A 19,951-nucleotide genomic window follows, 5' to 3' on the forward strand; every position below is an offset into this window, starting at 1 on the left:
TTTGATTCGAATTCGAATATTTGAATTAGTTTGATAATATTTCAACGATTTGATTTGCAATGTTAAGTATGGTAATTATACATTATGCTAATAAATAATGTGTTTAATTACATATCTGATGAACCGTATTGTTTTACAATAATTTATTACACTCATAATTTCAGCCGCCATTACGTTTTTGCGAAAATTATCGTTATTTATTGCTCAATTTTCCGATACTCGATATTGGTTTTGTATAGTGACAAAAATGGGGTTGAAATTATATTTATTATTATGACTACAATAATATATTATTTTATCCGTCTGGCTAATAAAGATGATACACTGTGGTTGTAGTGCCAATTTGCTAGCATATTGGACAGTGATAAAATACTGTAAATAAATAAATAAAACGTTTGCTTTATAGTTAATAATCCTGTACTACAAAATAATATGAAAAAAAGGCAAATTTTTTAAGTCATGATCTGTACAAGATTTTACAAGTACTAGAATTTCACGTACTATTTAATCTCACCAGCCCTTGTTTTCTAAAAATCTACCTATTGCAAAATTTTACCTAGTTACTACATAGTTGAATAATATAATTTTAGGTACATCTTAGGACAGGTGATGTCTCCAATAGGCATCGGGGTGGTATCCCAACTGAACATATCCAGGCCGAGAGTGGAGGACGGAGGTCTATACTCCTGCATAGCCTACGAGGGGGACTCCAACGTTAAATATTCAGCGAGAATTAACATTTACGGTAACTTTGAATTAAAATAAGCATATTCGGCTAAACCAATCTACATTTCAAGCGGCCTGCTTAATTCTTCTAATTTATCGTTACAACTGAATTTATGAAAAGCCAAATAGGATCCTACCGACTGCGCCAAGTGAGTAATTTGATGAAGGAGTTGAAATAATTTGATGAAGCAGTTGAAATTATCTTTTTGGTGTCATTCATATTATGGGAAATTGAATGAAAAGGTGGATACTGGTAGTTAATTTATATCTTTTGATAGTGTATTTTCAAATACTTACATTTTGTAATTTTTGCCTCGCTAACAAAGACAACTTTTTTATCGACCAGAAATAATATTATGACCAACCACCAATATAACTCCGCATAAAATTACTTATCAAAAATTGATATTTTGTTTAATTTTAATTCTAAAATAATTTTTAGGACCACCGTACATAAGAACTTTACCACCGATAAAAGTTTTGAGTGGGGAAGGCCTCAAATTACGATGTCCATATTATGGCTATCCTATCAGGTAAAATACTTATATTATTATTTTACCACACCATAAAGTTTATTACATATTTTGAATAAAATAAGAGATAAAATGAGATGCTGATAATGAAACTATCTAGTAGTTTGCTTTGAGACCTTACTTGCAATTGTAATGCCATCTATAAGCAAGTGGTGAAGAACATTTTATTGTAGTACATGTTCCATCTCAGCAGGGATCTCTAGGTTCAAACCACTATGAAAGCATGGAAGTTCTTACAGTAATTGTAGATGGCGATCGCAAAATACGTTTTATATTATTGCAGCTTCTTTAACCTACTATCGAAGAAGGATGAAATATTTTATTTCTAAACTTTACTGTAATTTAATTTTTCACTATACTATACTATAATTTTAATACTTTTGGCACTCCTGTTGTTCTGCAAATAATTTTGTAACATTAATGTATTAACGGTCATACCTTTAGGTAGTACCATAATCTACGAATAACAAAAACTATTTATTATTCGTAGACCATAATATTATTATCAGTAACGCTATAAATTATATTATTTCACATTTTTATAAAAGTCGACATTTTCAGTAAACTAGAATGGGAACATAAAGGGAAGAAACTAGTGACTTCAATTTTACCGCAGCACATGCGATACAAGAGAACATACACGATAAAACACATAAACACAAGAAAAAGACGAAGAAAACGACAAGTCTTAGAGGGCAATGAAGACGGAGTTTTAAGTTTACATAGAGTACTCAAGGAAGAGAATGGTGATACTTACACTTGTATAGTGTACAGTCCATCCGGAGAAATGGCTAGGAGGTATCTAGAAGATCATCAAAATAAAATATTAAAATATATATCTCAGAAGATTGGTAGGCCAAAATATGGGCTAAAGAGCAACTAAATTAGCCATGATTGAGTAATTACAAATATAAGTATGAGTTTTACCTTGAAAGTAACGAATCACAAAGATGAAAAGATAATTGGGAGTTTATCTGTTATAGGAAATAAGAAAAATAAAAAAAGGTACAACTAACCAATTTTTTATATGAATTGTTGCAATTTCTAGGTCATTTGAAATCCAAGTTGTAGAAGCACCAGAACTAGATGAACTTAGAGTTGGATCTGGTCTCAAAGAAGGACAGATCGTGCAAATAACCTGTAACATTATAAGTGGGGACCCTCCGATATTCTTCTCGTGGTTAAAAGACGGAATGAAGATTCCAGCTAGTTTAAAGGTATTATTACCGTTTTCGAACCGTTGATAAACAATTTAAAAACACTATGAAAACATTTAAAGATAAAATACAAAATTCAGTCTCAGATGGATAAAGATATTGTTAATAAAGTTCTGTAACTGATATTAATTGTATTTTCGCAGATTACAGAGCGAAGTTCAGAATTATTCAGCGTGTTGATTATAAAGCGAGTGTCATTGGAGCACTGCGGTAGGTATACGTGCATAGCAACGAACCACGTCGGAAAAGTGAACCAAACTACTGACTTATACATAAACGGTTAGTATCTTATCTATAGAAACAGAATATGTATAGCAGCAACGTTCACGTTATAATATAGCGTAAAAAATTAACACTAGAGTAGGAAAATATAACTTGAGAAGCAACTGTTACTGATTTCAGTTATATTCATACTGATGCTAAGTACAAAATTAACCGAAATAAAACTTACCATTTGTATATGTAAAAGAACTCAAATCTATTTTTACGTTTACGAGAACTCTTTTCCCTTCTAGTTGCACCGAAATGGGTTGAAGAGCCAACGAATGCATCACTTTTGTTAGGACAAAGAGGAATTGTGGACTGCAATGCAAACGGCTATCCTGTTCCTCAGATACATTGGATGAAGAGAGATAGTAAGTTACGGTACTCAAAATTAGTGTAATATAAGAAAATTCAGAAAATACAAAAATCGATGATTGTTTGTTTTCAGTCTCTGTTGCCTTTAAAATCCTGCTCTGAATAATTTAAGTTAGGTTAAGTTAGTATTAGAAAGTAGAAATAAATTTCCTAATAAACAACACCCAAAATTTAACGATATTTCAGTACCGTATGTTTTATTAAAATTATCTGCTTTATTTATTTATTTATTAAATTATTTCAGTTATCATAATAAGCATTCTATTTCAGCGTCATTAGGAATATGGAGGCCCATCTTAGATTTAGCTGGTGGTGGCGTCTCTAGCTATCCAAATGGATCTTTGTCACTTGAAGTGGTATCATTGGCTGATGAAGGGGAGTACGCGTGCCATGTCAACAACGGCTTCGGAGATCCTTTACATAAGAACTTGTGGATTAGTGTTAATAGTAAGTCTATATTATTTCACTTGCTGTGGTCGTAAAATCTTGGGTTTTTAAGTAATTATTTAAGTTGTGGCTTCCAAAATTTCGTACGTTTACTAATATTTTAAGTTTCGGAGAAGCTCAGGCTAAATAGCACTTCCGGCATATCATAATATTCCGAAACTACTCAAAACGTGCGTCGTTTCATAGACACACTTAAGTATATAATCAAAGGATTTGTTGATAGTTACCATACAGCCTACACAAGGTGTAACTCCAAAACATAATGGGACCTTAAAAATAAAATAAATGTTACGTCAACAAAGTCATATTATTATTATGTTCATTCTTTCAACTCCAATAACGTCACTTTACAGAGCCAGTCCATTTCGAGTCAGTGGGGACGAACATCACGACGAAGATGGGTCACACCGTCACCATCACGTGTCAGCCGCTGGGGGACAGCCCCATCAGGATCAAGTGGAGTCTAGATGGAAAACCCGTTGAAATGTCATCAGCCAGGTAAATTCAGAAATGTACTATCATAAAAGTTGATTCCTAGGCAGATGGCGGACCTAAGTAATTTGGTCACTTTATGTCAAACCCAGCTGACGGATGACGACTTACATTATTTTTTGACATAATTTTGTTGAAGTGGACATAATTCAACCAAATGATGTAGGACCGTCAACTGCCTATGAACCAATTTCTTCGATGGTAAATTGGCAATTATTACGTGTTATAATGATGTTGACTCATACCTTAACATTTATATTATTTATATTAGCTGCAATATATTTTAAAGCTTAATAATTTATTATGAACAGCAGCATTAGTTATTTGCTGGAAGTCAGCTTTTAAAGAATGAAAATACAAATGTAGAAGTTTCTTTTCTTTTTGAGTAGACTTGTGATTTGGGATTGAAATAGCGCCATCTGTTCAATAGCAACGTAACTATTTAGCACCCTCTTACTTCAGGGACTTATGAAGGTTCAACTCTGGATGGTCATGGATCTAGGAATACGGTTGTCTTGTAACAGATGGCAAATAACCTTCATATTACTTTTTAATTTCAGAGTGACACTATCAGAAACCGCAAGCCCGCTAGGTTTGCAGAGCACTCTGAGCATAAAACATGCAGAAAGTAGAGACAGGGGAACGTACGAATGCCGAGCTAGCAATCCTTTTGGAGTGTCTACTTACAACGTATTTTTGAATATACTAGGTAAGTACTTCTTACGTTTTAAAACTATGTCAAAAAACGTAGAAGGTGCGAAAATAAACAGAACTAACATGAAAATTGAGTAAAGTTGAACGGAGATTTTATAGCATTTCACCTGCAAAGAATTTCAGAATTCCGAAAATCATAAGTTCCTATAAATATCTTCTGTATTGGGTTATCCTGTAATAGTAGATAAGTTTGTTTAATAAATAAAATAAAATAAAAAAAATATATTTGAGGGCCAACAAGCTACCAAAACCCCTGACATTGAATATCGCAAAAATGTCCTTTTGATGACTTTCGTATTTATAAACCATGAAAGTATTTTAAAGATTATTTAAATATTTCCAGAACCCCCCGTCCCACCTGTGGACTTACAAGTGGACTCCGTCACCAGCTCCACAGCGAAGCTATCTTGGCGCGACACTTTCGTCTCGCAAGTGCAGTACTACTCCATACAGTACTCCAACAACCACTACGCCCTGTGGGACTCCGCCAAACTTGTCAATGTAACGCGGTAAATAATGTTATATTTATTATCTAATATTTAAATTCTCGTGTCCAGACCATAGTGTTTGTGCGCGGACTCGTCCAAAACAGCTCAACCGATTTTAATGAATTTTTTATATGTACTATCAGAGAAGTTGATTCCGAGGCAGATGGGGGACCTACGTAATTTTAGTCGCGTTACATCAAACCCAGCCGACAGATCACGATTGACATTGAATTGACATGACCAAATGACTTGTTGTTTTTCCATATAATTTATATGGAAAAACAACGTTGCCAGGTCAGCTAGTAACAATTTAAAACTAGGTGGAGTCTAGACCTTTACTATAATTAGAGAGAGCCATGCTTCGGCACGAATGGGCCGGCTCGACCGGAGAGATACCACGTCCTCACAGAAAACCGGCGTGAAACAGCGCTTCCGCTGTGTTTCGCCGAGTAAGTGAGTTTACCGGAGGCCCAATCCCCTACCCTTTTCCTTTCCCTACCCTCCCCTATTTCTTTCCGTACCCTCCCCTATTCCCTTCCGTACCCACCCCTATTCCCTTCCGTACCCTCCCCTATTCCCTTCCCTACCCTCCCCTATTACCCCTTAGAAGGCCGGCAACGCACCTGCAGCTCTTCTCATGCTGCGAGTGTCCATGGGCGACGGAAGTTGCTTTCCATCAGGTGACCCGTTTGCTCGTTTGCCCCCTTATTTCATAAAAAAAAAAAAAAAAAAGAGAGATAATGTGTTGCCCAATATCTACCGATCAGAGATGCTTATAGCTCATGAAATGTATTCGTATCTTCTTTCACGCCTTTTTACTTTTTTTTTCATTAATTGAAAAATAATCCCAGCGTCTGCCTTTCGCGGTCGCAATTATTTTAGTGATTATACTTAGGTAGAGTTATTTATGGACTGTATGTCAAAGTCTTCGGTAAATAATGAGTGCAGCCGAAAGAGAATAATAATTATTATCTATGTTCAGCTCAGAAGCTTGCGCCCTGTATAAGCTTCATTTTTCTTAATTTATTCAATAGTTAAAATAATAACATTTCTAACTTCATTCATTCAACGGTTAAAATAACATTCCTCATTTATATTCTCTGATTCCAGTCAAACCAACGACATTCGTCAGAGCGTCGAGCTGCGGGACTTACAGCCGGCGTTAGACTACCGAGTACGAGTGGCAGCCGGCAACCTGGTGGACCTCAGCCCGTATACACAGCCTGTACACTTCTCTACGCTACAAGAAGGTATATAAAAATGATAAATAAAGCTATATTGGATAAAAATTAGAATAATAATGAGAATAATTTATTTGCGGCAAGGACCGTTACAATGTGTATTACAATAATAATATTTATTATACAGGGTTATTATACAGTACTTCTACCTAATAAGATGCACCTGTATTGTGTAGAAATTAAATTTCAAATCAGTTGTAAAATGAAACTAGTTCGAAAACAAATAAGACGGGTTTTCTAACACTAGATTTCGATCCAAATTCCTGTAATACGTAACTTGTGCTCCACGTGATATTTAAATAATTTTAGAGAATGCTTCGAGGAGAAGTGCTTGTGTAGTGTAGTTAGTAAACGCAAATCCGCACTAGCCTGCATCTTACTACTCAGCCTACGTTTCCTCAGAGTGGAGTGCAAAAAACTTACTTTGAAATACACATGGGAAAAAAATGATCGACCCTATCACAATACTTCAGCCAGAGCCAGACCAGCCAGAGATGAGTCAACTGCTATCTATAAAACCTTTATAACATGTTTTTCCAGCACCTTCGGCCAGTCCCCTAGGGGTACAAGTCCAACAGACGGACAACCCGGGCGAGTTACTGGTATCATGGATTCCACCATCCAAAGAGAGCCATAACGGTCCCCTACAGGGGTACCATGTGAAGGCGGTACCACTTATCAGTGGGGAGTCAGGTTTGTATTATCGAATAAATTGACTCATAGGCAGTTGACGGACCTACGTTATTTGAACGGGCTATGTCAATTCAATACTAACCGTGATCTGTCGGCTGGTTTCGACATAACGCGACAAGATTACGTAAGTCTCCCATCTGCCTATGAATCAACTTCTCTGATAGTACCACGTATTTTTATAACCTAGGTAGATACTTTGACAATTTAATAGAAAAATGAAACATAAGGTTGTGTCTATACAATTACGTAGCTCCTTAGAACCACAATATATACTTAGACGATTTACTGGAACATCGGCGTATAAGCTTGAGTGCTTACCGAATTTTTATATAATTTTCTTCGATGAAGCAAAAAATTTTAATGTTTTTGAAGCTCTTATTAATCTTCCATTTCGTCAAAAAAAAAAGACATTCCTTAATTAGCTAAATCGATCAACATAAGGGATTGGTATTACATTTCAGGTTCAAATGGGACGAACACCAAAATAATAAAGATGTCATCCAGAAATGGTAAACATGAAACGGTATTGAGCGGCCTCCTCAAGAATACTAGGTAAGTTTACGTGTAACACACAGAAGTTAAGTAGACACCTCGTCCTATAAAAATCTATGGAAACAGGTGCTACATTCATTTCATGGAAACTTGCGGTAGTGACACATTATAATATAATATTATATTTGCTATAAAACCTAACATCAAACTACAATTTATTTTATTCTATTTCAGATATGCAGTCACAGTAAGCGCCTTCAATTCGGCTGGTAATGGGCCATTTTCTATACCGGTGTATCAGACGACAAGAGAAGGAGGTAAAACCTTTTGGATAACAGTTTTTTTTTCTCCTACGCAATAAGTAAAACGTGTGGATCGATTTAGATTTTAGATCTACTTTTCTTAAAGTTGACAGGCTTAAGGAACACTCTTGATCATGTAGCAATAGTTCACCATCATTAGCCTACTCAGCGCTAGAAAATTTGGGTTCATCTAATCCAATAAATTCAATATTTTGCGTTTTGATGCCTAACAATCATTATTATGTTCCATATCAGGGGATATTTTAAATTTCTTAATTTTACATATTACTTATATATGCTCTATATCAAAGTTTACTTAGTCAATGGCACGGAAAGCTTCGTGCATTAGTCTAAATCGCTCTTAGCGGAATTTTTAAACTCATCAGTTATCACTTACTTATTTCAGCGCCCGAGGAGGCGGTATCGGGTGTCGTGTGCGGCGGCGCGGCGGCGGGCGCGCTGCGGGTGTCATGGCCGCCGCTCGCCCCGCGCGCCGCCAGCCTACTGGGCTACGTGCTGCTGTACAGTACTGATGGTAGGAGAACAACTCTAAATACCTAAATAAGAAGTCCTAAAACGTACCCTGAAGTGCATTATCCTTATTTCATTGTTGCTATATTTGAAATCAAATTAATGCAGTAATAAAATAGCGCTTAATACAGGCTTGTCTGACGTCTGTCTAGCGGCAGGGCGTTTACCCTGTGCTTTAAAGGTTCAAAGGACAGACGATCCTTTCAAATAAAGTATTTTAATGCAACTTACGAGCAAATTATTAGAACCCCTTTAGATATTAATACTGAATAATATGTGTCTAGCCAAGGTGAACGAATGACCACTGAAAGCCGAAAAGTTTCCAACCAGATGAGCAGGCTCAGCCGAATAGGCAAATATGCTTTCATTATGATTCATCATCAGCACGCATGGCCACTATAAAAAGTGTTTCTTTCCCTACTTATATTTTAAAGGCACTACTGTTTACCTTTTACTGTATAGCAACGAAGGTGTATGGCTGTGCCAACAGCTAGGGATGACAGCACGATGCAAGATTATGGAATCCTGCATCTTGCTTTCGAAGTTAAGGTGGTCGGTGGTATCTAAAATACGACACCTGAGAATTATAGCAAGTGGGCTTGATCTGACTGGTGAGACTTTGATTTTGTGGGTTTATAATTTAAGATAACGCGGCAGCTATGTTTTACCCTCGTTTTATCTGAAGGGAGCATTAGCTGTAATTCTCTGCTATTATAAGACTTAGTTTCAGAATTCCAGAATAGCAATAAAGCGCTAAGTGTTTGGCAATTTATTGTTAACTTTATGCACTGCCAGCGTAAAGCGTGTGGCCTTTCAGTAATCCTTTTGCAATTATATTATTTCAGATGGACCCTGGAGTAATGTGACGTCACCGCACTCGGAGATATACCTGCAGGGTCTACAGAAGTACACCAACTACACCATCAAAGTTGCCGGCTTTTCTAACTACGGGGTTGGACCATTCTCGTATCCTGTAGTTTGTACGACGTTACAAGATGGTAACTATCTTTGATATTCAGCATTAAAAATTTGTTGAGAATAACTTTATTATTGTCGACATATTATCTGTTTAATTATAAGGATCTACTCTGTCCTTCGCGACTACCTTTGCATAAATTAGAATCACATTGAATTATTGTATCAATCTAGCAATAGCAGAACAATTGTATTAAAATGTTCTTACGGGTGGTTTCCTTTTTATCTCATATTTTATCATAGTTCATAATTGGTCCAGTAATTCCACAGTTTATTTGAAGAAAATAAACGAAAAAAAATATATCTCCAGTAATTTCACAGTTTATTATGTGAAACAACGACTTGGTAAAACTTGTATAAGCTTATATTGCGCCGTATAACATTGTTTTTGTAATTTTTATTAATAAATAAAGGTTAAAAAAAAATTGAAGAAAATAAACGGAAAAAAATATGTCTTCATATCGACGATTGCGTATCGATGTTAATACAGCTATTACGTTTTTATTTTCAGTGCCCGGTGCTCCTCCAGTGATAAAGGCCTTAGCGTCATCCCCCACCTCAATGATCGTTAGTTGGAAGGTTCCAGACGAACCGAACGGAGAGATCACTCACTACACTGTTTATGTTAAACCAGTGTCAAGGTAAATAGTAACTTGAAAATATGACAGTTGCCTAGTTTTAGAAGAAAAATATCATAATAACAATTTACAGACAGGCTAAAGAAAATTCCAAAAAAAAATATTGTATCGAATAGTGCAGGAACCAATGTAGACATAATATTTTGTCAGATATTGTAGTATTACATTGTTATGAAACAAATCAAATAATTTACCTAATTTATTTTTACAGCACGGGTGCTCCACAAAGCTATCGCGTAGAACCAACTCAAGAATCGCTATCCACACGTCAGCTGAAATTTGCTCTGTCTAACATCAGCTCTGGCGCGTATGAGGTGTTTGTGAGAGCTCATACTGCCGCTGGTGAAGGAGCTCCCAGTGCGAGGGTTCACGTAGAATTAACTAACAAAGGTAAATTAAAATTAATTTAATATTACACCACTCTTCTTAAAGGTGTTCAGGGTCCGACAAGGTTCTAATAACTTAGTTGTAGTGGAGTATTTTGAGATACGAGTACAGCGCTGATGAGGCTAATAATAATTAATTAAACTGATCAATCAGCTTTTATGAACGAATGCGAAGCTTCACTCTGGTGAGATAAGTCACAAAGCATAATAATATAAGTTTATTTATTTGTTAAATTGTAATGGTTTCATTCATAAAGGGAACATGCACTGCTTCAAAAAGTTTTTGACAGCTTCCATATTTTTAACTACAACATTGCGATTACTCACACCTCTGGCCTGAGTAAGCAAATCAATATTATGGTCAGTCAAAGATTCATTTCTACCATTCATACTATTCCTATACTTCATTCCAGTTGTGGCGGGAGTATGGTCACTAGGCGGTCGTGTATGGGCGGGCGCGGGGGGCTCACTTCGCCTAGCCTGCGCAGGCGCCGGCTCACCCCCGCCACGCGCGTTGTGGTACCACGACCACAACATCATCACGCATCATCCCCGCTTCACGAGACAGCAGGATGGAGGCCTACTGGTTCACAGTAAGTACCATCGAGGAAATTGATTCACATTGAACATGACATTTTAGCGTTAATTGTGATATTCGGTCGGCTGGGTTTGATGTAACGCGACCAAACTACATAGAGCATTTCTCATGCTCACCTTCGACGTCCTTTTTTTCCTATTTAGATGATAAGATACATTTCTCGAATTGCAGATATAGACCAATCTCTAAGTGGCAACTATACTTGTATAGCCAAGAATCTGTACGGCTCTGATTCAGTCTCCTACGAAGTGATGGTGCTTCCGACTCCTGAACCGCCAGTGTTGAGAGTTACGTCACATAAGAATGCTTTGTTTTTGCAATGGGACCAACCTAAAAAAGTTACTGGGAAACCACAAAAGATCAGTAAGTATCATTTCTTTACTTAGAATTTATTATGTAAGCCTTTTGTAAAAACAAATATTCTATTTTAATGTATTTATGTTCAGCGTATGAACTAACTTGGAGAGAAGCAAACGGATCTTGGCAAGATACATGGACTGACAAAGGAACTCAAATTCAAGGTGTTCAAGAATATACCTTGGATGGATTAAAATGTGGCACAAAATATTCTTTGCGGATGATAGCATCTAACAGTGTTGGATCATCTACTCCTACACAGATAGACGCTTATACACTGGGAGGAGGTATGGAGCAACATAATATAATTTTTTGTAAGGAGTAGTATAATTTGAAATCAGCAAATAAGACAAAAAATAATCATTATTCATTAGTAAATAAGAGGTCCTAACATTCCTCCTAGTAGTACACCACTTTTTAGGTTATTATTGCTTTGATGCGCATAATAACGCAATATACCCAATAGCAAAATACTGACCATAAAAACTACTTACTACGTCTCCTACCAAAAGATTTTAGCAAAGCCTCTGATACGATAATACATTTTACTTTTAGTACCAAAGGCTCCAAGTACAACTGAGTGGTTCTGGAGTAACGCCACCCATATATTTATCCAGCTGAGCGGCTGGGATGACAATGGATGTGAGATCACGAGATGGGAGATACACTATAGAGAGTACGGTGGAAAAATGTGGAAGAGAGTTGAGAGTCTTTCGGTAGGTAATTTCAAAATTGGTAATTTCAAATAATTACATTAGGTATCATACCTAATGTCATTATTTTTGTCTTAAAAATTTGAGAAAATAGCATCATGAATAAAAAGGCAAAAGACGAATGTGTTCTTTAAATGCTATTATGTTCCTTTCTTAGTCCTTTTTATATGGCTGATTTAACATTAGAAAATTTCATGTTTATGAGTTCAGACATTAGTGGTTCATGAATATTATACTCTGGTGTCATTTCAGCCTTTATCAGATCCAAGTTGGAACGACTACATGCCAGTATTAAGTCAGCTAAGCTCTTTAGCAGTATCAGGCTTAAATCCGGCTCAGTGGTACCAAATTAGAGTTATGGCGGAAAACGCTGCAGGAGTTACTACATCGTTATACTCATACGCTACTACTACGTTGCTTGGAGGTATATCATTTTCTTCGAGTCAACCTTCTTTATATTTGTTATACTTATTTGCAATAATTAGTGTAGATTTTTATCGTAAATTATTACCAACATCGTTTTACAAATCAAAAACATCGAATTTTAGTTTGTCATCTAAGACAGGTTTAATTACTTCTTTAGTTCTATCTACTAGGTCTTAACTACGAAGATCTTAAAAGAGTTTGTTTGTAATCGTAGGCTTTATTTATTTTTCAGCTGCCATTGGACCACCGTCGGAGTATATGGACATCAACATGCTGGTCATAGTGTTTAGCTCCATCCTACTAGTGTTGTGCTCACTAATATTTTTGTACATACTGATAAAACGTCATAAGTGAGTATTATTACTAAATTTCGTAAAAACTTTAAAATTATCGTTGCTTGAATTTTAAAGTGACTACGATAACAGCCATTGACATAATATAGCGATTATCAAAATCTGAATAATATCTACTAAATAGATTCTTTAACTATCTCTTTAGCTCACGTCATTACAAAAAATATTTAGTGTTTACACAACACTCAACAGGTTTTCTATCTTTATCTATCAAGTAAAATAGGCATAAGACACCACTGACCTCCATTATACAAGGACCCTGGACCTGCGTGCTGGACCATGATACCCAAAAAGCAGGTCTTTTTGTGCCTATTTGAAGCGGAATCAGCGCCCCCAATGCGGGGGAAGAGAACTAAATCTGACGTAACTTGCAAATGGCCGCTTAATCGCTATTGATTGTTGAAACTAGTATTCGTTCCAAGTACTCCCAATACTGCTATCAGCGCCAATATGGCGACTTTCAAACGTCATTTTTACGTCAGATTTAGTTCTCTTCCCCCGCATTGGAGGCGCTGATTCCGCTTCAAATAGGCACAAAAACCTGCAGTCATTCCAAAGGGCATAAGTCCAGCATACTTGTATAAAGGAGGTCACTGATTAGGCACAGAGAGCAATCTTGCGTATAATATATACACTGTTTCAAATATTTGATAGTTGTTCCTTTTACCGAATCATCTTCTTCAGGAGATTGGTGATTCATCATCATAAACCACTGTCCTAAAATGCTATCTACAATTTCATTACTATTTTTTTTTGCAGCCACCATCGCCTGACCGAGTACCGCAACTCGCTCACGACCGAAATCAAGTCTGAGCGGAGTAACGTGACGGTGAATACGCCGCAAAGCCTGCCCAGCGACAACAATAGGGTGTACAGCACGCCCGTTCATCTCACTGCGGAAAATAAACATGGTAGGATCTTGGTATCTTATGTATTATAAAACTAATTTGGTACGGCGATCTCAGTTTCTGTAGAATTTGACAGACGGATGAAAAGAACACCAGAAACGAAGTCGCACTGTACCTAAATATGCACCATAAAGTTAATATACCTAGCGGAATAGAGCAACAATCTCAAAATGGTCATATAGCAATTCCTCTCAATCAATTCAGCAAATGAATTGTCAAAACTGCCAAAATGACAAATGTCAAATTTGTACGAATTAATGAATTGCAACTTGCAAGCAGACTTGCATTTTGCGATTTAAAAAAATTGAATCATAATATTATGATTCATTATATGATTCTCCAAAGCGACCATTTTAGCCCCGCAGGCCTTTGTTTCTCTATTCCGCTAGGTATATTAACTTTATGATATGCACCGTACGTCAAACGATATTATGATGATTTCGGAATTTGTAGACTTAAATCCCGTCAAAGATGCAAAGAAGAATATTAAGTTCGATGGAGACTTTTATTGAATTTTGTTTTGTTGGCAGCAAGCTGTTGTATCTGTTAATCATAGGATCAAATTAATGTGGTGGTCTCTAAACCTACACTAAAAAACTGGTTTTGGATTTGACATCTAAAACATTATATGGATTATTGGGACGTTCAAAAATATTTTGTGACTTTCATAAATTACTCAAAAGTACAAAAATATCGAGTAGGTATATTACGGAGAAATTGTGTTGATTTTTTTTTTAATGAAATAAGGGGGCATACGAGCAAACGGGTCACCTGATGGAAAGCAACTTCCGTCGCCCATGGACACTCGCAGCATCAGAAGAGCTGCAAGTGCGTTGCCGGCCTTTTAAGAGGGAATAGGGTAATAGGGGAGGGTAGGGAAGGGAAGGGAAGGGAATAGTTGAGAGTAGGGAAGGGAATAGGGTAGGGGTTAGGGGATTGGGCCTTCGATAAACTCACTCACTCGGCGTGAAACAGCGCAAGCGCTGTTTCACGCCGGTTTTCTGTGAGAACGTGGTATTTATCCGGTCGAGCCGGCCCATTCGTGCCGAAGCATGGCTCTCGTTAACAAACGTTTGTTTTTATTTCAGAACTTTACGAAATCAGTCCATACGCACAGTTCGCGCTGGGGTTCCGTACATTTGGCCACGTGGACAACCAAGAGGCGCCTAGCCGAATGCATTTTCCCAGCAACAGCAAGGCTAGATACGATAGTGGTAAGATTTATTTTTGCTTGGTAAAGGAGATCATTAGTGTCGTATTAGAAAAGTTATTGACCAACGCTGTTGTATGTTAAGTAAAAATCCGTAAGTGGTTATAACAATAATATAATTACAATATTACGTTAATGTGCTAACTGCAATATTTAAGTACACAATAGCCCACGTTGGCCGACTGCAGGCCAATCGTCCGCCATCATAGAGCATAATGTTTTTTCCCACATACATACATTCCCAGACGTCTTTATGGCAGCCATTATACAGTCAATCCAGACCGCGATCCGTGATCGTGATCATTGATCGCGATCGATTGACTGTGTAACGTGTTGAATTGATGGGTCGTGAAATCGGATCCCAAATATCTAGATTTTTTTAAATCCATCTTCTGATCGCGATCCAGATTGAGCGTCTTATGTGAAATTAGGTCTATTTACATCAGTCAGCGTTCACACCGCAATGGAGTCGGACGACTAGACTAGTTTGCATAATCCTCCTCTTCCTCAGTACTATGAATTTCATCTACGAATTTTACTATGAATTTTATACGTGGGAGAGCCATGCTTCGGCACGAATGGGCCGGTTCGACCGGAGAAATACCACGTTCTCACAGAAAACCGGCGTAAAACAGCGCTTGCGCTGTGTTTCGCCGAGTGAGTGAGTTTACCGGAGGCCCAATCCCCTAACCTATTCCCTTCCCCTCCCTACCTTCCCCTGTTCCCTTCCCTTCCCTCCCCTATTACCCCATTTACCTCTTAAAAGGCCGGCAACGCACTTGCAGCTCTTCTGATGCTGCGAGTGTCCATGGGCGACGGATGTTGCTTTCCATCAGGTGACCCGTTTGCTCGTTTGCCCCCTTATTTCATAAAAAAAAATCTAACAAGTTCAAATGAGTGATGTTCCTTTTTAGTGACCATGGTTAAACCCAGGGGTTCCCAAACTTATTTCGTCTACTCAAATACGCGATAACGCCCCCTTGTGGTTGCTGAAGGTCTACAAAGGTGCGGTGTAGGACCCAGAAAAAATGAGGGCATTGTGTAGAGGCTTGGGGGGCTATACATTTCATCTGGATGCGTTTTAAATTGAAACAAACGGGGCGCTAAAACATAATTTGTTCTCAAAGAGGGCAGTAGATGAAATAATTTTGGGAACCCCTGGGTTAAACCATGGTTACTAAAAAGGAACATTTAGGGCCTGTTTCACCACTTCCTGATAAGTGACGAATAGGCTATCCAACAATTAACTTGACGTAGATCAATTATGGAGAATCTGTCTGTGTGGTGAAACAGGCCCTAACACTCATTTGAACTTGTTAGATGAAATTCATAGTACTCAACTGAGGAAGAGGAGGATTATGCAAACTAATTAGTCTAGTCGTCCGACTGTGTCCGAGTCGTGTGAACTCTGACGGATGCAAATAGACCTAATTTCACATTAGGTGCTCAATCTGGATCGCGATCTTCGGATCGCGATCATGGATTACAAAAAATCTAGATATATTGGTAAAACTAAACTTTTTAATTGAGAAACCCTAATAAAATCATGCCAGTTCCATAATATTTGGGATTGAGATTATTTTCATTTAGGTAGATACAATATCAACAAAACTTAATATGTTAGAGGATAAAGATTTTGAACTAGAGTTTTTAGATGTTGTAATAAAATAACAAAATTAAAAATACTTTTGAAATTTTCAGAAACGAGCTTCCAAATGAGATCAGAATCAGAGGAGAGTGACTATGTCTCCCGCACCACCACCCTGAAAAGTGCACCCCGAAGTAAGTCACATTATCCATGCAATAGTATCCCAAAGTAAATCATGGCACATAATATGGTGCAATAAGCAACAACGACGATATTGCAACTTAAACCAATCAGAGAAGTTGATTCATAGATAGGTAGATGGCAGATCTACGTAATTTGTTTGGGGTATGTCAAACCCAGCCAATGTGTTCACAAATCTCACATTAACTCGACATAACCCAACCTACTAACGTGAGTTTGCCATGTGCTTATTTCATTTCTCTGATAGTATATCCTACAATGATGTTTTAGTGCCTGTATAAAATTACAACTGAAGCCACCATCTTCTTAGGTCCAGTTTCATTTGACCCTTAACCACCTACCACATATAATAATTGTCACACAACCACCTGCCATACGTCTGTGGGATCCCGGCTATAAAACATACGATAACTATAAATAAAAAGGGGGGAGCAAATATTAATATAAAAAAATATATTTAGGCACTATTAAACCCTTTGTTTAAAAAATAAAAACTTGAATATCAACAACATTTTTCAAATAGGTAATACAGCATATTTGGTACAATCTCGTGTTTTTGACTTACTAACACTTTCAGAAAATAATTTATAAAAAAAAAAGATTAAATTGATAGGAAATTATTCTTACGTTTTTTATATAATTAAATTAACAAGTTACTTTTAAAAAAAAACTCATTATAGTTACTAATTCTAAAAAATTGTAGGCTGGAGCCTGCAATTTTTAACTTATAGCTTTTTATGGTCGTTAAGATAGATCTTGTCTGAGCATTCGAGGCAAATAGGAGCTTAGCATTCAAAACACATGTGTTGTGTTTTATGTTTTTTAATACTCTTAAGTGGAACAGTTTTTACAAATTGCCAATCACTTCATCAGCATGGGATATCTGCTGGAGGGTCAAGTTAATCTGAAGGATTCTTCATATCACGTTACAGTTTCACATTGCTTTCACAATGTGCCCTAAGCGATTTCGTAAACTGTTTAGCCAGTTTCTTCATAAACATGTAACTGCTTTCAACCTTTTGTCTATGTAGCTGCACAGATAAGTTCACTAGAATCCAATTTCAGGCAGGGCAGATGACCAACTAAAGTGATTTTTGGCTAAATAATCATTCTTCCTAGGTCTAGATCGAATTTCCGCTAATTGGTACATCATCCTCAAATAAAAACTCTTGGTCACTTTCCGAAGGAATGTAACTTTGTGATGTATTGCTTCTTTACACTGCAGTTGGCTCTTCGCATTCGGAATCAGACGCTCCACTATGAACTATCTTCCAATACAATATGATTAATTTTGACCGGCTCCACATCGCTGCATTCGTCGTTCGGTATGTTCTCATCATTTGTCAGGCCTTGGTCCAACCAATGCTCAATAAGAACTTAATTAAGAGCCATTATTTCCGAAACAATAAAAAAATTACAATCGAAAAAACTTACGTAACCTCCTGACAGGGGTCTCTCAGACCCCCGCAAGTCTTTATAAGATAAATGCATGCATGCCTAACCTCGTCAAGCCGTTAGGCGATAGCTAGGGGCGCAGGAAAAAGGTACAAAAGCCAACGAGTTGATACAACACTCCGGCGCAAAAATATTAACAAAAATAATATCAGTGGGGTCTGTGAGACGTATGACAATTGACAGATGGTTAGGGGTTAAGGCAATCGGAGTTAACCTAAGGGTTAACAACGTGACAAAGAAATAGGTAGCTAGGATTAGACCTACCTACCTATTTCTTTGTCACGTTACCACCTACACGTGTTACCGCATATTAAGAATTGAGATGATTTCTAACTGAATATTATTTAAATTGTGTTTTTGGAAATTTCGCGGCTTACATTTTAATTTTTTTTCAGAGGCCTGCAGAATACCACATCATAGGTAACTGAAGACCTAGTCATCGTTATCCAACTGGTTGTGTTTGTTTATATATTATATTATTTAATCTTAAGTATTTAAGTGTTCATATTACATTGATACATTCGTGCAGAATAGCAAGTCATAATAATGAGATAAGACTGCCTAAGATTTTCTGATACCAAAGATCAAAAACGGGTTTTACTGTATCTTTTTTCTATGCGTTAGACGACAATTTGCATCTGGGTTTTTTAACTAAAATCTTATTGTACAGTTGGTTGTGTGTGGTATGTCTGGTTTACTAATTTTTGGCCTTAATAATTCTTAGTTATAAGACTAAAAGGTGGTAAACAAATCTGCCATTGAGGGTACGTACTATGTGTCCTATGATTAACGGTAACTGCCAAATAAAAACTTCGATTATTTCTACTGTAAGATGCTCTCTCCTAAGTCACAATTCCTTATCAAATTATAATAGTCATCAAACATGAATGGAATACTAATCAAAATTTAAACTAAGTATAAAAAATAAAACCCTGGGCTAATAACACAAAAATTTGAAAATCGAAATTCCGACGTTTCGGAAGTATAGGAACATAAATATGTATATCGGCTACCTTATCACGTAAAAATAGCGATCAACAATCCACTAGCAATAATCGCGCGAGCGATTGCTGGGTGTTATGAATGTCACAAACAATGGTGTCATGTATAGTAATCGATTGCAATCGTATTAGCTATGTCCACACTGTGCACTTTCATCTTCAATTTTTGTCATCAACTTTCATATTGGCGCATTCAATAATTGAATGCGTCAAGGAACGCAACGCCAATATTGTCATTTTTGAAGTTTTGGATACGGTCCGGTGCGTCGCGGGCATGCCTCACGTTCGCTGTTGACTGCGCTATAACGCATGCCCTTGACGAACAGAAAAAGGCACAGTGTGGACAAAGCTATTGTTTTGGCTGATACGTGATACGAAATTGCGATTTTGGAGCAATTATCGCGCAATAATTGCTATCGCATTGCTCTTGCAAGATACGTGATACGGGGGCCGAACATAAATAATAATTGATGAATCTTCGGGTGGTTGAAAAACTTCGACCTGCGAGTTTGACATCAGCGGGGCTAAAATGGTTTGGAGAATCATACCTATTTTGAATCATAGTATGATTAATTTTTTTAAATCGCAAATTGATCGCTAGTCTGCTTGCAATTCATGTCTAGTAAT

At 37.0% G+C, this 19,951-nt stretch overlaps 1 protein-coding gene across 1 annotated transcript in view; it reads left to right on the plus strand.

Annotated features, from left to right (window-relative positions):
* LOC121728437 (Down syndrome cell adhesion molecule-like protein Dscam2) overlaps positions 1-19,359 on the plus strand; it is a 90,787-nt gene extending 71,428 nt beyond the window's left edge. Inside the window, exons 9-36 of the mRNA XM_042116632.1 lie at positions 591-745; positions 1,169-1,259; positions 1,821-2,057; positions 2,308-2,476; positions 2,620-2,755; positions 2,992-3,111; positions 3,386-3,562; positions 3,916-4,060; positions 4,615-4,763; positions 5,112-5,277; positions 6,367-6,506; positions 7,038-7,190; positions 7,652-7,742; positions 7,917-7,999; positions 8,391-8,519; positions 9,361-9,513; positions 10,002-10,131; positions 10,340-10,518; positions 10,928-11,107; positions 11,284-11,475; positions 11,559-11,756; positions 12,025-12,185; positions 12,435-12,606; positions 12,841-12,958; positions 13,721-13,872; positions 14,958-15,083; positions 16,781-16,861; positions 18,719-19,359. Coding sequence (XP_041972566.1) covers positions 591-745; positions 1,169-1,259; positions 1,821-2,057; positions 2,308-2,476; positions 2,620-2,755; positions 2,992-3,111; positions 3,386-3,562; positions 3,916-4,060; positions 4,615-4,763; positions 5,112-5,277; positions 6,367-6,506; positions 7,038-7,190; positions 7,652-7,742; positions 7,917-7,999; positions 8,391-8,519; positions 9,361-9,513; positions 10,002-10,131; positions 10,340-10,518; positions 10,928-11,107; positions 11,284-11,475; positions 11,559-11,756; positions 12,025-12,185; positions 12,435-12,606; positions 12,841-12,958; positions 13,721-13,872; positions 14,958-15,083; positions 16,781-16,861; positions 18,719-18,747 — 4,012 coding nt within the window. The 3' untranslated portion in view covers positions 18,748-19,359. The remainder of the gene's footprint in view (positions 1-590; positions 746-1,168; positions 1,260-1,820; positions 2,058-2,307; positions 2,477-2,619; positions 2,756-2,991; positions 3,112-3,385; positions 3,563-3,915; positions 4,061-4,614; positions 4,764-5,111; positions 5,278-6,366; positions 6,507-7,037; positions 7,191-7,651; positions 7,743-7,916; positions 8,000-8,390; positions 8,520-9,360; positions 9,514-10,001; positions 10,132-10,339; positions 10,519-10,927; positions 11,108-11,283; positions 11,476-11,558; positions 11,757-12,024; positions 12,186-12,434; positions 12,607-12,840; positions 12,959-13,720; positions 13,873-14,957; positions 15,084-16,780; positions 16,862-18,718) is intronic.
* The last annotated feature ends 592 nt before the right edge of the window (positions 19,360-19,951 follow it).

The sequence above is a fragment of the Aricia agestis genome, chromosome 6 (genome assembly GCF_905147365.1).
Source record: "Aricia agestis chromosome 6, ilAriAges1.1, whole genome shotgun sequence".
NCBI classification, from domain to species: Eukaryota; Metazoa; Arthropoda; class Insecta; order Lepidoptera; family Lycaenidae; genus Aricia; species Aricia agestis.